The sequence below is a fragment of the Marmota marmota genome, unplaced genomic scaffold, assembly GCF_001458135.2.
Source record: "Marmota marmota marmota unplaced genomic scaffold, marMar, whole genome shotgun sequence".
NCBI lineage: Eukaryota > Metazoa > Chordata > Mammalia > Rodentia > Sciuridae > Marmota > Marmota marmota.
In genome coordinates, this window is record NW_025999842.1 from 21,522,085 (window position 1) to 21,542,406 (window position 20,322).

Consider the following 20,322-nt stretch of genomic DNA (forward strand, 5'->3'; position numbering starts at 1 on the left):
TCCCCGCCCACCTCACCCCTGCTCAAGGTAAGGACTCCCTGGCGGTGGGCTCCGCTTGGGGCTTCTTCCTGAGGTGTTTTTTCCCTTGAGGACGGGAGGGCCAGTGGGTGGGCGAGGAGCATTTTTCTGCCTGAAGAGATGGAAGAAGGCAAACAGCAGCGCCACGGAGGAGTCCAGCGCTCTGGAGGCACCTGCTGGACCTATTTGCGATGAGCGGCTTTGTCCCACTCGACTCAGTCAATTCCTGTCAAGGATGCAAGTGGCCTTTTGGCTGCAGGCGCTCATATTCTTCACATAAAATAATGTAATAAGTTGATGTGTCAGGAAGTGGCCTCAGCTACGGGGACTCACGCGAGGCGAAGAGAGTGAGACAGATGGCAAGAAGCTGTGTAGCTGCCTGCGGGTCTGACGACTCTCCATCTCTGGTTCCGTCCGTGTATCCTTCCATTAACCCTGCTCCTTAGTTCTGAGCTGAGGAAGTATAGACATTATTTTAACTGACGCCAGTATTAAGAGCTTCTGGAAAACAACAACAACAACAAACAAACTACGAGGGGCGTCCCATTAGGGTAAGGAGTGGGTAGTGTCCCTGAGGTGGATCATCAGCCTTAAGAACTTTGTTAACAAACCGCATCCCCTAATATTTTACCTTTGAGACGATAGGGGTGTGTGTGTATGTGTGTGTAAACTGAACAACAGGACGGGTTTGAGGCTTCTTAGATAATAATTTCCAATTTAGGGAATAGAGAATATGTATCTAACTTACTACATCCTTTCCCTAACTCACAGATTATTATTTTTTTATCAGTTCTTCCTCTTCAGACTCTATTCTGTCATCAGAAATTCTTATGGATTAATTATTATTTTCATTTCACAGATGATTGATTCATTTGAATCTTAGTCTGTAGTTGAATTGCTAGAAAATAGACAATTGTACTTCAATCTCCACTTTTCCTAGTTCATTAGTTTGTAACTTTTTGTAGAATGCGTTTCTAGAACAACCAAGGCAGGTTATCAACTTCCTGCCAATGGCCTTAGTAACTTATGTGCTAAACAAACAAAAAAGCACAGAAGGAAGGTGATAGAGAATGAGTGATGCCTACAAGTCATTACCTGTTTGTTTCTGCTATTTAAACCCTCTGAAGATTGCAAAGCTGATTTAAAAAAAAAAAAAAAAAGGTTCCAGGATACATAAATCTATTCCACTTTAATTTCTTAATTAAGACACATTCATTTTAAGTATCTAAAATTAATTAAAATTCTAAATGTCATTAATCATCAATGCAATAGAATGTTATCAGAAGAGCTGATAATGTATTCAGAATCACAAGGGCTAGCATAGCATTCTTAGTTAGGAAGAGTGAATTACAAGTATGCAACAGTGTGGTTTTGACTGATCTCAGCCTTGACTTTATTCTCTGGCCTCTTTAATCCCATGGATGAGCAGGCTGTTTATTTTAGCTAAGCTGCAATACAGCATGCCACTTGCATGAAAGAATAAGTTAGGTGTTACTACAAGATGAGGTCTCTCAAATGTCACATAACAGCATGACTTTAGTAACAAGTCAGTTGGAATTCTTAATAAGAAATACATGTGAAAAAAATGAAATGTAGATCTAGCATGGAAGAACCTTTGAAACACCTATGAAATTCAGGTTACTCTGGGATATATATTTCCAGCCAAAGGTATAGGCATTGCCTTTTTAAATGTTGTGCTATAAGGATTATTACACATTTGTTCATGCCCCAGCAGGTGGCAGCTAACTAGAATAAGATTCATTTTCACAGGAGAATAGGAAACTAAAATTGCTTCTGAAGTAATAGTGCCCAAGAATAAGAGGTCATTAGTGTCAGCAAATACCATATATATATATTGAACTATGAAGCTAATGGATTGTTGTTGTTGTTGTAACAAGCTTTGCAAGAACGTGATATGTATTTTCTTCTTTTATCATGGGCTTGATATTTCTTCATGTCAACCTTCCGTGGTATATTTTTCAAGGCTTACTTTTAGACATATCTCTTCTCTGTGTACATAACTGTGTGTTTGCAGTTTTTCTTTTAATCTCTGCTTTGACCTTGGAACCTACAAAGCTTTGACTTCTAGAAATTAAGGTTGCCATGTAGTTAAAATGACAATAAGGCAACTAAATGTTGCTATTACTAAATATAAATGATAACCTGACACCCAATTGAAGTTTTTTTCTTTTCCCTTACAAAAGGAGCGAATTACAGAATTGTCATAGTTAAAAAAAAGAAGAAGAAGAGTTAAACCATGTCAGTTAAATACTATATAGTGTCTATAAATTCTTCATAACCTCAAAACTATGATGATAGTGTCCTTATTATGAAGAAACTTGTGATAACTTCAACTTTTTCACATATTGTGGCATCTATTACACCACCAAATTATTTTGTTGTATTGGGGAAGTAAATTTTGTGGGTTTTGTTGTTCTAGTTCTGGAGAGTGAGTGAAGTTTAATAAGAAAGAATGTGAATTAATCTTGTTATCCTCATAACAGATGGAAATCTGGAGGTGGAGAATTGAGAGTGAAAACTAATTGTACATTTTAGAAATGTCTTTAGCCACTGAATACTGACAGCATGTTTCTTTATCCTGAATTCTTTGTAGTCTTTCAGGCATTTTTTTTTTGTACTGAGAAAAAAATAGTTTAGTGCTCATAAGGGATTGCACAGTGAATGTAAGTGGCTTTTGTAGTAGTGTGCCCTGGAAAGAGATGACAGCACATCCTGGTTATGTCAAGCAATCCAGTTAGTGAAAAATATACACAAAACAGTTGAAAAAATTATCCTCTTGACAATGTACTCTGAAATAATTCAAATTACTTGACTCTGTGTAATAGAAATATGCATGTTGTCACTTCAAATGGCATATTACCCATTCACTGTACTACTTTCAATGACAACTCCAGAATAAATCTATGCCTGAAGCGCTGTCCATGGTCCTGAAGAAAGGTCGTTCCCCAGTCTTGCAGAAGTTCAATTGGACAGGTGGGGTTGCTGTCAGTTGCAACTTAAACTTCTCAACTTAGTTGATGGATGTAAATGAACCTAATTTAGCAGATGTGCAAAACTGGTTCTTTGGGGGACCAATTAGTTGTAAGAAAAATTTATACTAGACTATTTTTAACTGTTTATTGTTTATGAACTTCATGAATCTGGAACTTTGATCTTTCACTGTTTTAATTAGACATTCAACAAATAACCCCACATAAAGTACATAGTCTGGAATATAAGTTTTAAGAAGATATATTACAACTGTTAGGACAAATTCCATTATGTTAACAGAATACCTGAACAAGGAGTTATGGTGCACTTTGTTTTCTCGGGTCACACTATATGCCAACTACACTGCAAAAATTGCAGTCTTTTGTTTAGCCATAAAAGAATGTGCTATTTTTCAGGTAGTAGATATCAATTGCATTGGAAGATGGAAAAACTAAGAATATTTATTTTTGCCTGGCAGTCCTTATTATCTCTACTAGGATCAAAAAGAAAATGAACAAACAGAATGGAATGAAATGAGACAACAAATACAAGATAGAACATGTTGGGCTGTACGTTTTACAAGAGATATTTTAAACATGGACTGAAGGAGTCGCTAGATACCCTTGTTTTGAACACTAGGTGTTCCTTTTAAAGTGCTCAAATAGTCGACTTATTTGATTGAATTGCCTGCTAGACTGCAGAACTAGCGATTCATGATACTTATTTTTGACACTGCAGTTATGTCTCCATCTTTAAAAAATCAATGCCACTAAGTGCCTTTGCAAAATGTAGATTCCTTTTTGAATCAGCATTTTATAATGTCTTAAGAAAATACAGATTGAAAAATTACTATAATAGAATGGAGACATTATGTTTTCATGCTATTTGGAAGAAACGTAACAGGACTTAAATAGTACTCATATCACTATTTTTAAAATTAGATAGTCTTCAAATAATATACAATCATAAGTTTTCATAAGGTTTAACCTATGTCCTATTATTTGGTTAAGAAAAAATTATTTAATGGTAATGTTGAAGTTCAATAGTTTGCCTTTTGTGCTGCTTAATCAGTTAAAAATATTAACAGTTGCTATACATGTTAGTTTTACTTATATGCTATATATGTTAGTATTTACTTATAAAATTCTAGCTAGCCCTGAGTATTTTCAATATGATATTACTTATATTTACTTATTTCAGTGATAAAAATATTTACTGTTTCCTCTAAATTGCTACTTATGCAAGCCTAGAGAGGACACTCTAAGTGTTCCCAACAGAAAACTAACAAATAATAAGATTATTTGAGACAAAGCTCTGACACTCAATGTTGATCAAGCTATGATCCCATATTCCACCGTTTAAAGAAAAAAAATCCAAAAACCAAAATAGGATTTTTTTTTTTTAGCATAAAAGTCCTTTGGAGTTTGCTTCATGAATTAAAACTTTATTGTCTTTTATATATGTAAATTATTTTATATGAGCTATAGTGAGTGGGGAAATATAATATTCTCATTTTAAGTTAACATTTCTCCCCTAAAAGTTCACTTGAAGAAATCTCTCTTTACTCTGGTTAGTAATCAAGAAATGCTTCACTCAAGTTTTTAAAAACTACATTTACCTCTACAATTGCATCCCACTCTATATTCATTCCTAGTCAAAATTTTAAAAAGTATAAGCAATTCTTTCAACCTATCCACAAGTTAGATTTGCAATAAATTCCTTAGAGCTTTTCTCTTCTTTCTTTCTTTCTTTCTTTCTTTCTTTCTTTCTTTCTTTCTTTCTTTCTTTCTTTTTCTTTCTTTCTTTCATTTTCTTTTCTCCTCCTCCCCCTCTTCCTCCTCCTCCTCCTCCTCCTCCTCCTCCTCCTCCTCCTCCTCCTCCTCCTTCTTCATCTTTGCAATTTCTAGGCAAAGTGACTTCTTTGACTTAGCTAGTCATTTATTAAAATTCATCAGTTGATTGTTAAGAAGTCTGCTTGCACACACCAGTCACTCTCTTAGCAGTGTCTTATTGAAAAATCAAAGCAATTTTCAACACGTAAATAAATCCCGACTTCTTTCTTACAACTCAAGGCGGGCTATCAGATCGGTTGCATAATAGATATTGGGAAGCTCACTGGCAGGGAGCCTTAACAGGCGAGCAGCGATCTCAATTTTTCTCACTTAATCTTGGCTTCACGTCAGAAGCTGTGCAGCAGTGCAGTAGAATAGGGCCTGGCAAAACCTTTGCGAGCAAAGCGGCTTTTGTACCGGGACTGTCAAGCCCTCAACACCTCGTCCATATCCAAGGCTGGATTTCCTATTGATTTTGCTCCTCTTTTGCATCCCTAGGCTCGCGCGGCCGGACATTGTGGGTGTGCGTGCTGGATTTCTGCCGGATGCTCCCCGACTAACATGGATGTCCCACCATCCCTTGCAGTGGAAGATTGCTCCTTGGCGCAGTGAGTGAAGAACATGCAGCGATTGCTAATGGGTTTGGGAAGCGGAGACTCCTTCCTCTTTCTGTGACCATGCCGTGATCGTGTCTGCGGCTACCACTCGACGCATCCTCATTCCAGCCCGAACCGGGAGCCAAACGCTAGATCGGGGAAGTGGGTGCCGCGCGTGTAGGCACAGAAACACCATGAAGATTATTTCCCCGATTCTAAGTAATCTAGTCTTCAGGCGCTCCATTAAACTCCTGCTCTGTTTACTGTGGATTGGATATTCTCAAGGAACCACACATGTATTAAGATTTGGTAAGATTTCCCATCCCCATTGCCAGGCATCCGGCTCCGAGGCAGCCGGATGTAAACAGGCGGGTTCACTCAGGCTGGCGGTGGGCTCCGTGCTTTCCAACCTACTCACTGCTCTGATGCCTCCCGGTTTTAAAGAACCCTTGTGCTTTCATTTATTTTCGTGTATCTTTATTTTTAGCCGCGGGAAGGTGAAGGGAATGTCAATGTATGGTAGTGGTCGCTGCATTCACCTCTCCACAGTAGCAAGCCAGAGAGATGGTGATGACGCTAAGGGCTCCACCAGCCTCCGCGTCTGCGTGTCTCCCCCAGAGCCTTTCTGGCTCGGAGGGCTGCGAGGTCAGAGCAAAAGTGAGCGCCAGAGCTGCAAGCCTCTTAGCTTGCAGAGCTGATGAATTAGTGTCTGGTAACTCTGGGGAGTTGCTTCTGTCCACTTCCGCCCAGACCAAGTCCTCACGTGCAAAAGAAAGGCGCTAGCCCATTTGATTTCTTTTGTCGGAGAGCTTTTTCTATTACTCCAAAGCTTTCTTAGCTTGTGGTGTCCTTATTGGGTTGCGAAGCTTTAAAAAGTATCCTAAAATTCAAGGCTTTCCTTAAGGGGAGGACTCTGCTCAGTTGGAGTGAAATAGCCATAAGACAGTTTTGTTTGTTTGTTTAACTTGATGAGTCTGTTCACAGCTTTTCTCTGAGTCCTGGACTAATAGATGATGTATAGTAGTAACTGGGGATAGGGGGGTAAGAAAATTGTGTACTGGGTCTAGTGTGCATCTTTATTTCACTCTGGCATGATAAAAGACCTGAGATAGTTACATTTTAGGAGAATTTATTGCTTTCCTAGGAATCAAGGTTTCTTTGGAGCTTGAAGAAAAATCTCAACAGTGGGACTCCAGTGCAAGCCCTGGTCAGGTTTGCTTAGAGGAAATTAAGTGTAGGAAGGTTCAGCTGCTCTTCATGGCCACTGGAGTTTTTAGTAAGAAGCTGAATTAGATAAAGTTCCCTAAAGTAGGTAGGGGCAAGAGAGGAGGAAGCCAACAGGGTAAATGCTTACACTGAGGCGCCTCTTTTGTCAGTTTGAGTGGATTTAGACCAAAGAGTGCACCAAACCATATATTTCTGAGTGTATGTCTTTGAAATAAAAGTGGATGCATTAAGTTGTTAAGTACAACTTAAAGCAAAGGATGATTGCTTGAATCTTCTGTAACACCAACAGCATCTTCTATTTTTCGTGTGTGTGTGTGTGTGTGTGTGTGTTTTACATGAACTGTCATAGAATCTGTAGAAATAAGGTAGAGGTCCTTTCACATGTTAGAAAAGGGAACCTCACCTTTCACTTCAATAGACACATTTATAGACATATGTAGTCAAGAAGGCTGATAATGATGAAAGAAACAATAGGTTTTAGATGTAGTTTCCCTGCTTTCTTCTTGTCTTTAGATGGTACTTAAGTATGTTGCTCTTAGCAACAAGCATCTACAGGAAGGCTTATTTCTTTGGAGAGGCTTAAACAGGTCCCTATATTATTGGAAATTGTGTTTTCAGCAGTTCTACTTCAAATATGGTAAGTGCTACTGTGTGATAGTTTTGCGTGAAATTTTGAGTATTATGTAGAATTCTGAGGAATCTTGTGGTGTGTTTTTGTGAATAAGTGTGAATTAGTGTTTTTGGATGGGGTGGTGGGGGGCAGGACTTGGAGCCAAAAACTGACACCAATACTCTAAAGATTTAATTATTGCTGCACAATATTTGCTGAATCATTAGATTGTTACATTCGCTGATCCTTTCATATCTTCATATTAAAAATCTTGGCGACTGTAGCACAGTGTATAGCAGCTTTCCAAAAGAGCTGACACATACACAAAAATACATTTTCCTAGACTAACTCTAACTAAGAATACTCTTAAGAAATAGGGTAGTAGGAAAAGACCTCCACACTAGTACCTTGATACCCTAAACCAAGAGTCAGTCTCTAAATAACTTGCTATTTTTTATATTAACTTTAAACATCTTCCACGTGGAGATCTATTTTCTCTGATACCTGACCTGAGTTGTGGGGAAGGAATGTGTACATTGTAATCACTGGAACATTTCCCTGTCTGGACTATTTTGGTGCAACGGTGGGAGTTTTATTTTCTTCTGTGGAAAACATTCTGAGTGGATTGGATGGTTGGTTAAGAGAGTATAAGTTATTCGAGAGTGATTATTTTCAACTTTGGCTCTAAAGACGAGCCAGTGCCTCAACCCAGGCCCTGTGCCCTGGAAGAAAAAGGGTCGGGGATGGTAGTACAGCTGCTGCTCTTGGGCGGTGGCAGACATTTGGGTGCTGGTGGGGCCCGCCGCCTCCCTGGGGGAAAGGGCAGCCTATAGAGTCCTTCCATCCTTCACCCGGGAGGCTACTAGCTGCCAAGCGCCGGGCGCTTCAGCCGCGGCACTATGGCAACCGTGAAGCCCTGCCTGGCGGCCACGCCAGCATCCCCTTCCGCGTTGACTGTAGAAATCCACCCTCAGGAGCTCTGTACAGTCCTTCCCCTTGTCTCTATTGGAACTGTGACTCGACCCTGTCTCCTCCTATCACCGCTAGTGGAGCTAGGAGCAGCCCCCATTCAGGGTGCAGACCCTAGCAGCATACTTTCTCTTCCCCGCCCATTTCTGCTGGCGCAGCGTCTTCCCCTCCCTTAACCTTTTCCCCTTTCTCTCATTGCCTTTTCCCCTCTCCCCCGCCCCGACACACACCACAGTACAGTGGGCACACACGCCCTCGCGAAGCAAGTTTCCGACTTTGCAACGTTACTCTTTCCTAGTACCCAAGAAAACTTTGCAGTTCCTCCCGGGAACGCCTCCTTCCCACGGGAGGCCTGACTCCCGCCAGGCTGCGCACGGTGGCCTGCTCTTCAGCAGCGGCTAGGCAAACACCTTCTGGGTGCTGACCCAGGGTTCTTTCCCAAAGCTTTAAGGCAGCCGGGTGCAGTGAGTAAAGCACCAGAGGGCTAGTCAAGGGTCACCTGCAGACGCGCAGGCTAAAGGGTGGGCGCCTCTCTCCGGATTGGGCCCTTCCACTGCCTTGGATCCAGAGTCAGCGCAACTTGGCTTCTCCCCGGCGCCCACCCAGCGGGCATGTTTTTGTGGGGTTAGATGCATCTTAGTTCCCCTGTCCCAGGCCAACTCAGACGTTCGCCGTGGCTTTTTTGGGAGCCCAGCCTGCAACTCCCCGAGGCAGGCCTCTCCCGAGCCCAGGCGCCTCTTGTGCCGCGCGTCCCGGCGCGCCCCAGCGTTATGTAAATGAGGCACCTTTGTTCCTCCGCAGCTGCTCCAGGCCGGGTTCGCTGCTGTGGAGGGCGGAGGAGGCGAGATCCTTCTGTCCGAGGGGGTGTGGCCCTTAATTCCAGTCTCCGGGTCCAAAGCCGCAACTGGGCTTTTAATGTTTCTTCTTTTGTTGCTTTAGAGGGTCCTTCTCTTCCGCCTTCTGGGTCTGCTCGGACCCTCGCCCCGGGAAGCGCGAATAAAGCTTAGAAGCCCCCTCAGGCACTGCACCGGGCTGGCATCCCGGCTCTCAGTCTGGGAAGATGATGTTTAAGCATCATCTTTAAGGAATCACCGCCCCCCTCCGAAGCATTATGTTTCTGATCTTCCAGATCAAATTATTATTCAGCCTTGACACGAATTGGAATTTAGAAAACTAGGAGCAAAGCCATCAACCTAAACTTTATTTCAAACTTCTGGGCAGTTTTCCAAGATAGTTCTTTTCTAGGAGCTGAGTATATGGGAGGTCACTTTCTTACCTTCTGATGTTGCGACCCAACTTTTGAGGAAGCCGGTAGAGCGGCTATCTTAAAAGATTTGCGATATGCCATCTTCCCTCCCCAAAGCGCTGGGATCTCTTAGACACTGCACATGGGCCATGCGTCCACCTCACAGCGTGCAGTCACCGCCTTTCACACTCGCCAAAGGTGGAGGCCGCCACCCAGGTCAGGGGTGGCGCACAAGATAAAACCCACTACGTGAAAAGCAACGGAAAGTGTTCATAGGGAAACTCCCCTATTCTTCTGGGCATCCCATGTGCTCCCAGATATAATAATTGGTAGCAGATGTATTGCACCATCGAGGAATGTGAATGAATTGACTGAGCTTGAAAGCTGCCACTCTCCACAAGTTCTTTGAAAGAGATTTTTCTTCCTTTGGGAAGTGAAGTGGGCGGGAGGGGGGAGTGGCCTTACATCTGGAAGCAGGAAAACTGACTCTTGGGAGGCGGGGATGGGGAAGTGATATACACCACTATCTGCAACAGATAAAACCCAACACCTGCTCAGTTGAGCTCTGGAATGCAAGAGAGGGAGATCTTTTCCAAAATCGCCAACACAACAGGCACACCTTTTTTTTTTTTTTTTTTTTTAAATCAGTTTTCCCCATAAGTTCTTGCTTTTTCTTAAAGTTTTAAATAATTATCTTATGTGATCCACCAACAGAGGAGCAATCCTTTCAGAAAATGACTGAAGAGAGATCTTTCTGTCCTGTAGAAATACCACTCCTCCACCCAGGCACAGGAAACTCAACACATTTTATTTATTTTTATATGGTGCTGAGGATCGAATTTAGTGCTTCACACATGCTAGGCAAGCACTCTACCACTGAGCTACAATCCCATCCCTCAGAGACTGTTTTTGAGACAAGTTTTGGTTTTGGGTTTAATGCAAGTGATCATTGTAGTGTGTTAATTCCCTGAATCCTCAGATGACACTGTTTCAACATTTACTCAGCACAGGAAAGTTAATGTAAATTCGTTTCACACAAAGGAGGAAAATATCAAAGATCAAATGAGAATGTCTCATTGATTATCAAAGCCTTTTCAAGTCTATTCCCCATAAAATTAAGTGTTGTCTACGATATGGTGACATAATCTTTTATGCCATTTTGTTATCATGATTTCTGATAAATAAAATGTTTTGCTCTTTGTGGAAAAATTTTAGGGTTAATGTGGTAGAAATTACTTTCTTTTCTCCTTATGGTTTTCAGATTTTGTTGTGTTACTGTAGCCCCAGTTACACTTATTTCCTAGAAATTTCAAAGCATCATCAGAGCCCAAAGTAGTTCACTTTCTTTCAAATGTATTATGCATAAATCATTAGTCCACTGCATGCATAGAACTTGGGGTATGCAGGAGACCTTCTCAGTAGCATAGTATAATATATTGAAATATAAGTGTTGATTGTTTTTCATTTGGGTAGTGAAGCTTTATCTTCTAAGGACTTTCAATTTGTAGTCCACTTATCAAAGTATTAGAAGTCCTCCAAAAGAATCTTAAACCCTCAATCTTAGCATGAAAGGGAAGGTCAAAAGCCGATGAAATGGAAGGAAGTAGGTGCACATCATCATTATTGACTAGTCTAGATTAAACACTGAAGAGGAAGGTTTCAATCTGATAACGTCATAGGGCTTCCTGTTTTTCTTTGCTGCTTCTGCTGACAATTTTGTAAGGTAATTAAATTGGCTGATTGAAGTCACAGTGGTCATGGGGTGATAAAGACCATTTGGATTTAATGGAATTTAAAACAACAGAGCACTGAACACAACTCTTACTGAACAAGAATTTTAATGGCCTATTCAGGGTGCTGACTAAATAGAACGCCCTTAACAAGTTTAATTGAAAGGGCAAGGCAGATTAGCACTATATAGTCTTTATGGTTGAAGATTGGGGAATTAAAATTATCCCTTTAAAAGACTCATTAATGCGTTATCAAGATTTAATGTAGGTTAAATAAGCCTTCTTGAGACCTTCATCGTGTACTGTGAACCTAGGTTTAGGACCAAGTTTCAATAAGGAAATATTTTTTAAGAGCTGACTTAATAAATGGAATTAAAGATCTCTTTCATTTTAAAAGCAAATGACATTTTGAATCTTTGAGTGTGTACAGTGTGTTGAGGGTGTCAAAGATAAATTCTTTCTTTTCTGCAACTTAAAAAATAACCTAGATTTTACTTTTCTCTGAAAGTTTTGATACTGATAATTTTTTTCTTATAAACAAAGCTTTTTATAGTAGAGAAAGTTTACAGATAGTAAAGGAATATTTTTTTTTCTGCAGTTTTAATACAATAATAACTATCAAGGTATTTAATATTGTCTTTGTAATCCTGATTTTTTCCTCACTAAAACTTTTGCAATCATATTAAATATTTTAGTTCATTCAAATTCCTTTGCCTTCCCGAAAAAGGGCAATTTCTTGCTCTACATTGGAAAAATCCAGGTACAGTCAGTTCCAGGTAAAAGCCAAACCTCAGTCTCTTGTGAGATTATTCATTTAACTGTCTCTTGTCATGTGAAATTGACTACTTGATGTTGACAGATCCTTTGATATTTCCAGATAGACCTGAAACACAAATTTTCACATGAAAATCTTACTAATTTTAATTATACACAATTTTGAAGACTTTTTAAAAAACTCAAATTGGGCAAACCAAAAGCATTTATCAGGATGAATGTGGCCCTGAGGTCACCTGTTTTCACCTTCCAGCTTAGCCCACATTCAGAAGGTTCTCTAAGGCTTTCTCTCTAAGGCTTGTCTTCTTTCTCATTGATCCATAAATGAGTAAAGTTTATTTGCCACATACTCTTAGGGCCACTTTATATTTTTATATTTTCAAAGGGACAGTTAGCTAATCTGATAAAATTTATCCATGATAATGTGAGTGCAAGATTAAAGAAGACTCTGAAAACCTTCCTGTAGGATTTTTATTATTCATTTTAGTTTTGCATTTGGACTTTGAGTCTCCTGTTCAATGACAGCAGTATTCAAATATAGCATGTGGTACTTAGGTTTATGTCTACAGATTAATTTAAGCCCTTTATTTCCTTAATGAGAAACTGAACATTCTCTTCTGGATTTTGTAGAGCTGGGTCACTAGACAGCAGGGCCACATGTGAAGATCCAAAAGCGGCTGGGGAGATTGTGTCTTTCAGATATTTTCCCTGCAGATACATCTAATTCTATCAGTCTTTTTTTTTTTTTTTTTTGGTTCAACATTTGCTGTCTCCCATGACCTGTTTTAAAACAAATATATTCTGGAAGAGAGAGCACATAGTCCCAAGACTATAGAGTTAGGATGAGTTTATTAGATCAATCGATTCTGTGTGTGACAGAGATGCTCAGATACCAAAGAGAAACTGGGTGCCTAAGGGAGTGCTGAGTGATTAACACTGATGTGAATGGGAGGCTGAGAAAAAAGAGAAGTTAATGACATTTGATACATAGTCTGTTCTATATTTACTGCTAGATATCTCAGTACTTTGTGAATTTTTTTTTGTTTGCTTGTATTAGTCCAAATCTTTGAGCTATCTGATTATTTTAAATATGATGTTGATGATATTCTTACATTGGAATACTTCCTCTCAATCAGAAAGATCCTTAATGCTTTTTACCTCCTTTTAAATCAGTCATCTAATTTTTCATCATTGAACTAAAATAAGTAGCTTTCATTTCTGTCTCCAATTCATTCTCATTCTAAGTTGTTGACCTATCACTCTGGGAATATTGCCTGGTTAAAGTGATCAAATAAACAAAGCAGATATTAAAGAATTCTGTTTCTGAAGTTTCAGTATATTCATAGATATATGGTCTATGTTACTTTGTCCTTTTGATCCTGCCTTTCTTTTTACTTACTGAATCTTCTGAATTTGGTGCATCATAACTCTTAGTGTGTTTAGGTCCCTCTCTCTCCAGAAGAAATGAAAGGAGTACTCTCAAGATGAATGAAAAGTAGAGGATCCTAGATTATCTAATCCAAAGCGGACTTTAGAGATCAACAAGTCTAATAACCTAAGTTTAGAGATGACTTGCCAAAAGCAGTTATATAGTTCTGAGTCACAACTATTTAGTGTCCAATTTTAGACCCAAACACAATTACCCTCACTGCCAATCTAGTGATGCTTTTTTTCTGAATTATGCTTTTATTTTCAGGATAGCCTCTGTTTCCCTGTGCTTTACATTAGTTTTAGGAAGAACCATAGGTTTCGATTACTACCTTAGGCATTTGTCTACTTTCTTTCCCCTTCTTTACTTTCATAGGACTTATCTCATCGCTTGGTTTCTCTTTTACTCCAGCAGTTCTCTTCCTATCAATTCCCCATGCCTGCCAAGTCCTCTTTTCGCGGTGATCAAAACTTCTGTCACATCAATTAATTCAACAAATGTAATTGAGTACATACTATGTTTCATGCATCTTGAAAATAGATTTCTAAGACCCAATTTCTGATCTCAAGGAATTTGTAATCCAGTAAAAGAGAAAAGATATATTCATATTAAATACCAATTGTGCAATACAAAGAATATGTACAATTATTCTTTAAAGGAGATTGAATTTTTACAGGAGTGATGGGACTCTGACTGGGGCCTGGGAAAAAACTGTGTGATAGGAAAGGGAAGGGAGAAATGCATTATTGGTGGAAGGCTTAGCCCCCCCAAAGGAACTTGGGTATAAATTAAGAAGTTGAGCTTTGAGACAGTGGACCAGCTTATAAAGAAGGCCTCACTTTTATAGAGTTTATATTTAGATTGCAGGGTTTAAACTCCTGTGTGTAGGAGTTTACATACAGGAAAGTCTTTGGTCTGCAACAGGCAGTCCAGTGATTTTTGTGGTCCAGTGCTAGCATTTTATGAAGAACAGATGCATCTCTTTTCTCTTATTACTGAAATGCAAGCAAAGGACCCCTCTATGTTGTTGATGATTGAAACCTTTAAGAAGTCCTTGTGGAATGAGGTTGTGGCTTAGTTGTACAACACTTTTCTAGGATGGACATGGCCATGATTTTGCTTTCCACAAATACAAAAAAAAAAAATTCTTTGTCTGAGATTACAGATTGTCTTAATCATAGTCTGCAGATAAAACGATCCCATATTAGTAAGAACAATCTGCTTCTTGAGTTTTTGATTCAAGATTCAAATGCTAATCTCATTCAGAAGCACCCTCACAGACATGCATAATGAATGACCAAATATCTGGGTACCTCATGGTGCAATCAGGTTAACATACAAAAATCAAGCATCATTCTGATACTTCCTAAGCAAATTCTGAAGGAAGATAAAGGAATGTCTTCTTAGCACATGGCCAGATCAAATGATTAAGCAAAGAAAAGTATGAGTTAGTTTCAAGGAAAATCCATTGGAAGATACTTTAAAAGTACTATTTGCTTCTTTGAGGGATACAATAAATTACCTCCAAGAAATTCTCAATGTTTTATTCCTGGTTCCAAGGGAGCTCTATTAACTGAAATATTATATATTTACTTGTAAATATAATTAATAATCATGCATATAATTTTTATTTTTTATTATGTAATAAAGTTCTTTTTAATCAGAATTTAAGATTAAACTAAAATTAAAAACATTTTCAGTAGAATGGGTTCATAATTAGTAATATTTTTCTAATTCTAGATGAGATCATTGCCTCAGATCCTGAATTTAGTACAGATACAGATTTTACTTCTGACTTTGTCATATAGTAATTATAAATCAGGAAAACTAATTAAATCTCACTAATCTTTGACTTTCTTTTCTGAAGAATGAGTATTACTTTCCATCTGTTTAACTAATAAGATAATTTCAGAATTAATAGGAATCTCTCCAGAGCTCTGAGATTATTAGCAAAAAAAAAAAAAAAAATTCTTTGAAATTGTGGTTGTTTATTTACTTTGTATTTTTGTATTCTCTCAAATTTTTTTTTGAATTTTTGTTTCTTTTCTTTATTGGGAGGAAGAGCACTGGAGATTGAACCTAGGGATGCTCTGCCAGTGAACTACATCCTCAGCCCTTTTCTTTTTGTTGTTGTTTTGAGACAGGATCTTGCTAAATTGTCAGACTGACACAGAATTTGTGATCTTTCTGCTTCAGCCTCAAGAGCTGGGATTATAGGCATGTGCCACTATGCACTGCTTATTCAATCTCTTAAATTGTACATAAACTTTTAAGACAAACTGCTTTTCTAAGTTACTGAATAGTATTTCTTGGAATGCACCTGAAACTATTACAAACAAGTTGAGAATAAACTTTCTTTTGTTTAAATAGTTCTATGCAATTTGATTTATTTTTCTTTTTTATACAAGACTTTTGTTGTTATTCTCAAATATCCAGGAAATAAGTGGGAAAAAAGAAATCCCTAAAAGTAAAGACAAAAAAGAAATCCCTAAAAGTAATTAGCAAAGCAGTCATTCCAAGTGTTGTGCTTTAAATTTTTTCTCTATTTTATAAGTACATAGTTCTGGTTTATGTACACAAACATTTTCTGAAACATGCCTGATTTCATATATACTTCATCCTTCAGTTGCATATGATAAACTTTTAGTTGTTATGCAAATTTTAAAGACATGCCAGTGACTGAATTTTGCCCATTTGTGTTGACTCAGGAAAGTTTCAAGAACTTTCTGATATGCTGCAATTGCTTGAAATGTATAATTGGACACTTTTCTATGGTTACATTGGCTGCTTCATCAAGGAGCTGTCTATGCAATCTTTCTGGGCCTTACTCTTTAAGGGAGAACAGACTATGTTGCCACCCTAAACCTCCAGCCTCACTATTCTTCCATAAAATAAATGCCTTTAAGCTAACTTTTGGTTCTATTATAAAGGATATGATACAGTGTTTTGGGGCTTAGCACAGAGACAGGTAGGGGGAAAATGAGACAGGAGAACCCCCATTCTTCCAAGCAATGAAATCATATCAGAGAATTCAAGGAACCATTTGAAAAAAAAGTATTATATTTACAATTTAATTCATATTTGGAAATTTATTTTCTTAAATTTTAGAATGTGAGGTATATTAGAAAAAATTATAGCTGCTGAGGTTATTTTTTTGAGTAATTAGGTAATTTGCAAAGATGTGAGTTGGAAAAGAGGAAGTCTCTGGATTTTTATGTTAATCTACTGGAAGAATGCGTTAAATGCTTGAAAAATGCTCTCCTATTTTAAACCTGATTCTAGACTCTCCCACTCCTGGAAGCAGCCTGAGTCACAGCACAGCTGATATTAAGAGTGTATAATAGTAGTTTTGAGTTCTTGCCTCCAGTGAGTGAAGGCCAGACCAGAATTTTATTTAGTCATCTTTCCCTGAGAATTTGGGTTGATCTCTCAGGAAATAGAAGTGATGTTCCTATAACTTATCCTCAACTTCTTCTGCAGATACATTTCCTTTCTTTTTGCTGTTCTAAAATCAACTATATTTTAAAATCTAAATCAAGTTTTGCCTTGTCCAAAAGGTCAGTAACAGATATGCACATTGTCAAATAAATTCAAGCATTGACTAGAGACCTTGATCAGATTTTGAGCTTTGTTGCGCATTAGAAGGTAAAACACTATTCTGTGGTTTAAGATGTTTTACTTTTCCATGAACATGGGATATCTTCTTATGCAGTTGTGTCTTTTTCAATTTTTCTTTTTTGCCAGTGTTTTATAGTTTTTAATGTAGAAATCTTTTACTTCTTTGAATGAATTTATTCCTAAGTATTTTCTGACAACTGCACAGTTCTTTCAGGTGGGTCTTGGTTCTTTATTGAAAAAAACAAAACAAACAAATGACAGCAACAATAACAAAACAAAACAAAAACAAAAACAAAAAATCCCTAAACTGTTAGTAACCATACTTAAAAGAAACAAAATGAAACAAAACTTTCAGGCAGGTTGAGGATGTGCACTGAACTAGATAATCCTAAGGAGTTTTTGACTTTTAAATTTACATTTCCTCTGTTTATAATGGGTAGGCACTTTAGCTTTTTGACTTGGTAGTTGATTGTCATGAATAGATTATTCAAAACAATTTTTATAGATAGTTATTAGGGCTTGGATATTTTATTATTCCTCACAGAATGCACTGTGTTGGGGGGCTGTCAGCAAACAACTGAAAGATTGCCTTTTTCAAACTTTTGCATTTAGAATCATGCTCACATAACCAACCCCATAACCTAAACAGTTGCTTAAACAGGTGTTGTTTTATAAATAATGTCTAAGATGATGAATGGGTGTGGGACTTTTCCTTTTCAACTTCCCTAATAGATCATTTTTAATAGATCAGAAAGAAATTCTAGCAAAAATTTGCTGTAATTGAGAGGACCAGCACTTATCAAATTGCCCTGAATAATTTATAATGGCCCAGAATTTAGGCAGAAAACAGTGGCCAGCCTAGTTGGTATTCCTAGAAATCTCTTGGACAATATCCTGGCCACTACATCCCCATCATCACCTGTGTGATTATATTCCCTGGGGCATTGTTATGTCATAATTCTAGCAGATGAAATTTGGACATTATATTTAGAATTAAACCAGAATGCTCATATATTTGTTTCAGGTGTATATTCTCAAAAATTACACATATGTGCTTTAAAATAATATTAAAAATATTAAAAAGAAAAAGATATTTATCTGTCTAGATTATTATTGTTTTCCATATTAACTGATTATTAGGTAAGCCACATAAATTTATTAAATATATTCTTATAATTAAACTTGCCATCTGGCAGATTTTACACAGCATTATATATAGGAGATATCTTTTTTACATTACAGTTTAAAACTAGGATGACTGTAGATTTATTAGAGATTTTCAAAGAAATAAAATAATCATAATCATATGCCAATGGTAATTTTAAGGTAAATACTGAAGAAACTCTTCAAACTAAACTTTACTGTTCCTCATAAATTTTCTTATTTGGATTCATGTATGGTCAGCAATATGTGTCAAAATATTTCAATTCTCTTAATAATGAATATTTCATAGAGAATTTATCAGTCAAAAGCATGTAAATGTGTGATTTCAAGAAAACATATCCAGTGGTGTTGAGTTCTTTGGAAGATAATCTATCAAAAATCCTTTTGCATGGCATGAATTTCACGGTAGGTTTTACTAATATTTATGTAATTTTAGTTCTAGAATTACTATAACTTTGGCCTTTTGATTGGTGTAGGATATAAATATTTCTATTGGTGTAGGATATTTTTATATACAAATAGGTTGTAAAAGAGTATTCACAGTAGAGATTAAAATGAGTAAATTTACATTTATACAAGGATATTCATTCATATCATTAGGTAAAACCTCTGATTTTACTAAACTTAATATCCACAAGTAAATATTAGTGGAAGTGAATTTTCCAAGGTTCTTTGAATTTCCTGCATTTTAAATTTCCTTGTAGGTCACCAGACTATATTAAAATTTTTAATATAAACAATGATACACTCTTACCTATCATTTAAAAGTACTGTATTTTGAAAATGAGATGTGGAGATAATTTGTTTACTAATCAAGTTTATTTATTGATACTCTGTATTATGTATAAGTTCATGAAATTTGAATATAAAAACAAAGTATATATTAATAAGAAAAAAAGCCTATTCAGTATAAGAGTCTCACTGTCTCCCTCTTTCTCCAGGATTAGTTTTTAAGAGAGATAAAGCTAAATGTATTTACCATAAAAAAGTAATAATTTGTTATGGTTGTGAAGGAAGATAGTTTATGTTATGGTTTTGAAGGAAGATACTGAAAACTTCCTATCAACTATTTTCAACTTCAATTTTGATTCAATTAACCAAATATTTATTTAACATTGGTGTCCTGTCTGGTTCTTCATTACTGTATTGAAGTAATAGAGTAATTGGAAAGAAAGACATAATTAAAGTTTCCAGTAATTATGAAAAAATTTCCTTCTTTTTTTTTTTTTAACCAAAGAGGTTCCCACTTTATTACCAAAGGCTGTGTGTTTATATAGGTCTAAGGAGAGGTAGCAGGGCTGAGGTAGATAACAGGTCACCGGTTTATTGGCAAGCTCTTCCATATGTCAGTTCCGGAGCCCAAGAACTTAATTCTTATTGGGGCTAAGGCTTCCCACCAGCAGGGTTTGAACTTTGGCGCCAGCGGGAACGTTTCGTGCCAGTGAAAGAAACAAAGAGGAGAAAGAGGGTCGTTAGACGTCATGTTGGGGTTTTTCTCTGGGGTGCTGCTGCCATTATATGTTTTCCCCAACACCTCGCTTTTGCTAAGGCTGACTTTGAACTCCCAATTCTCTTGCCTCAGCCTCCTGAGCCACTGGAATTACAGTTGTGTGCCCCTGCTCCAGACTCTACAGTTTTACAGGTTTGTTTTTGTTGCTGACTGGACTCTTGCATTCACCAGATAGCTCTGGATGATACACTTGCCTCTTCTTGGAAATTTAGAGCAGCAGCCTCACTTGCTCCATGTTCAGAGACAAATTCTCAAGATGCATCATTTGGGAGAATGGCAGCTCTTTGGCTTCCCCTCCTAGAGCCACATGACAACTGAGGGAAAATGCCTATTTATGTGAGCAAGTCTTCTTTGTTTTCAAAATTATCAACTTGTAATCTTTCTTGCATTAATGATGTTGGTTTCTTATTTTTTATAATTTTTATTGTTGGTTGTTCAAAACATTACATAGTTCTTGATATATCATATTTCACATTTTGATTCAAGTGGGTTATGAACTCCCATTTTTACCCCGTATACAGATTGCAGAATCACATCAGTTACACATCCACTTGATTTACATATTGCTACACTAGTTGCTCTGTTGTATTCTGCTGCCTTCTTATCCT

General features: G+C 37.5%; 1 protein-coding gene across 3 annotated transcripts in view; it reads left to right on the forward strand.

The window, feature by feature from the left end:
• The window catches only part of Grik2 (glutamate ionotropic receptor kainate type subunit 2), a 664,662-nt gene continuing 644,340 nt past the window's right edge, over positions 1-20,322 (forward strand). The window contains exons 1-2 of one of the 3 annotated variants that reach the window (XM_015499657.2): positions 1-27; positions 5,340-5,746. In XM_015499657.2, coding sequence (XP_015355143.1) covers positions 5,632-5,746 — 115 coding nt within the window. In that variant the 5' untranslated portion in view covers positions 1-27; positions 5,340-5,631. Of the gene's footprint in view, positions 28-5,066; positions 5,747-20,322 lie in introns of those variants that run through there. The other 2 variants (XM_015499664.2, XM_015499670.2) reach the window with 2 other exon arrangements.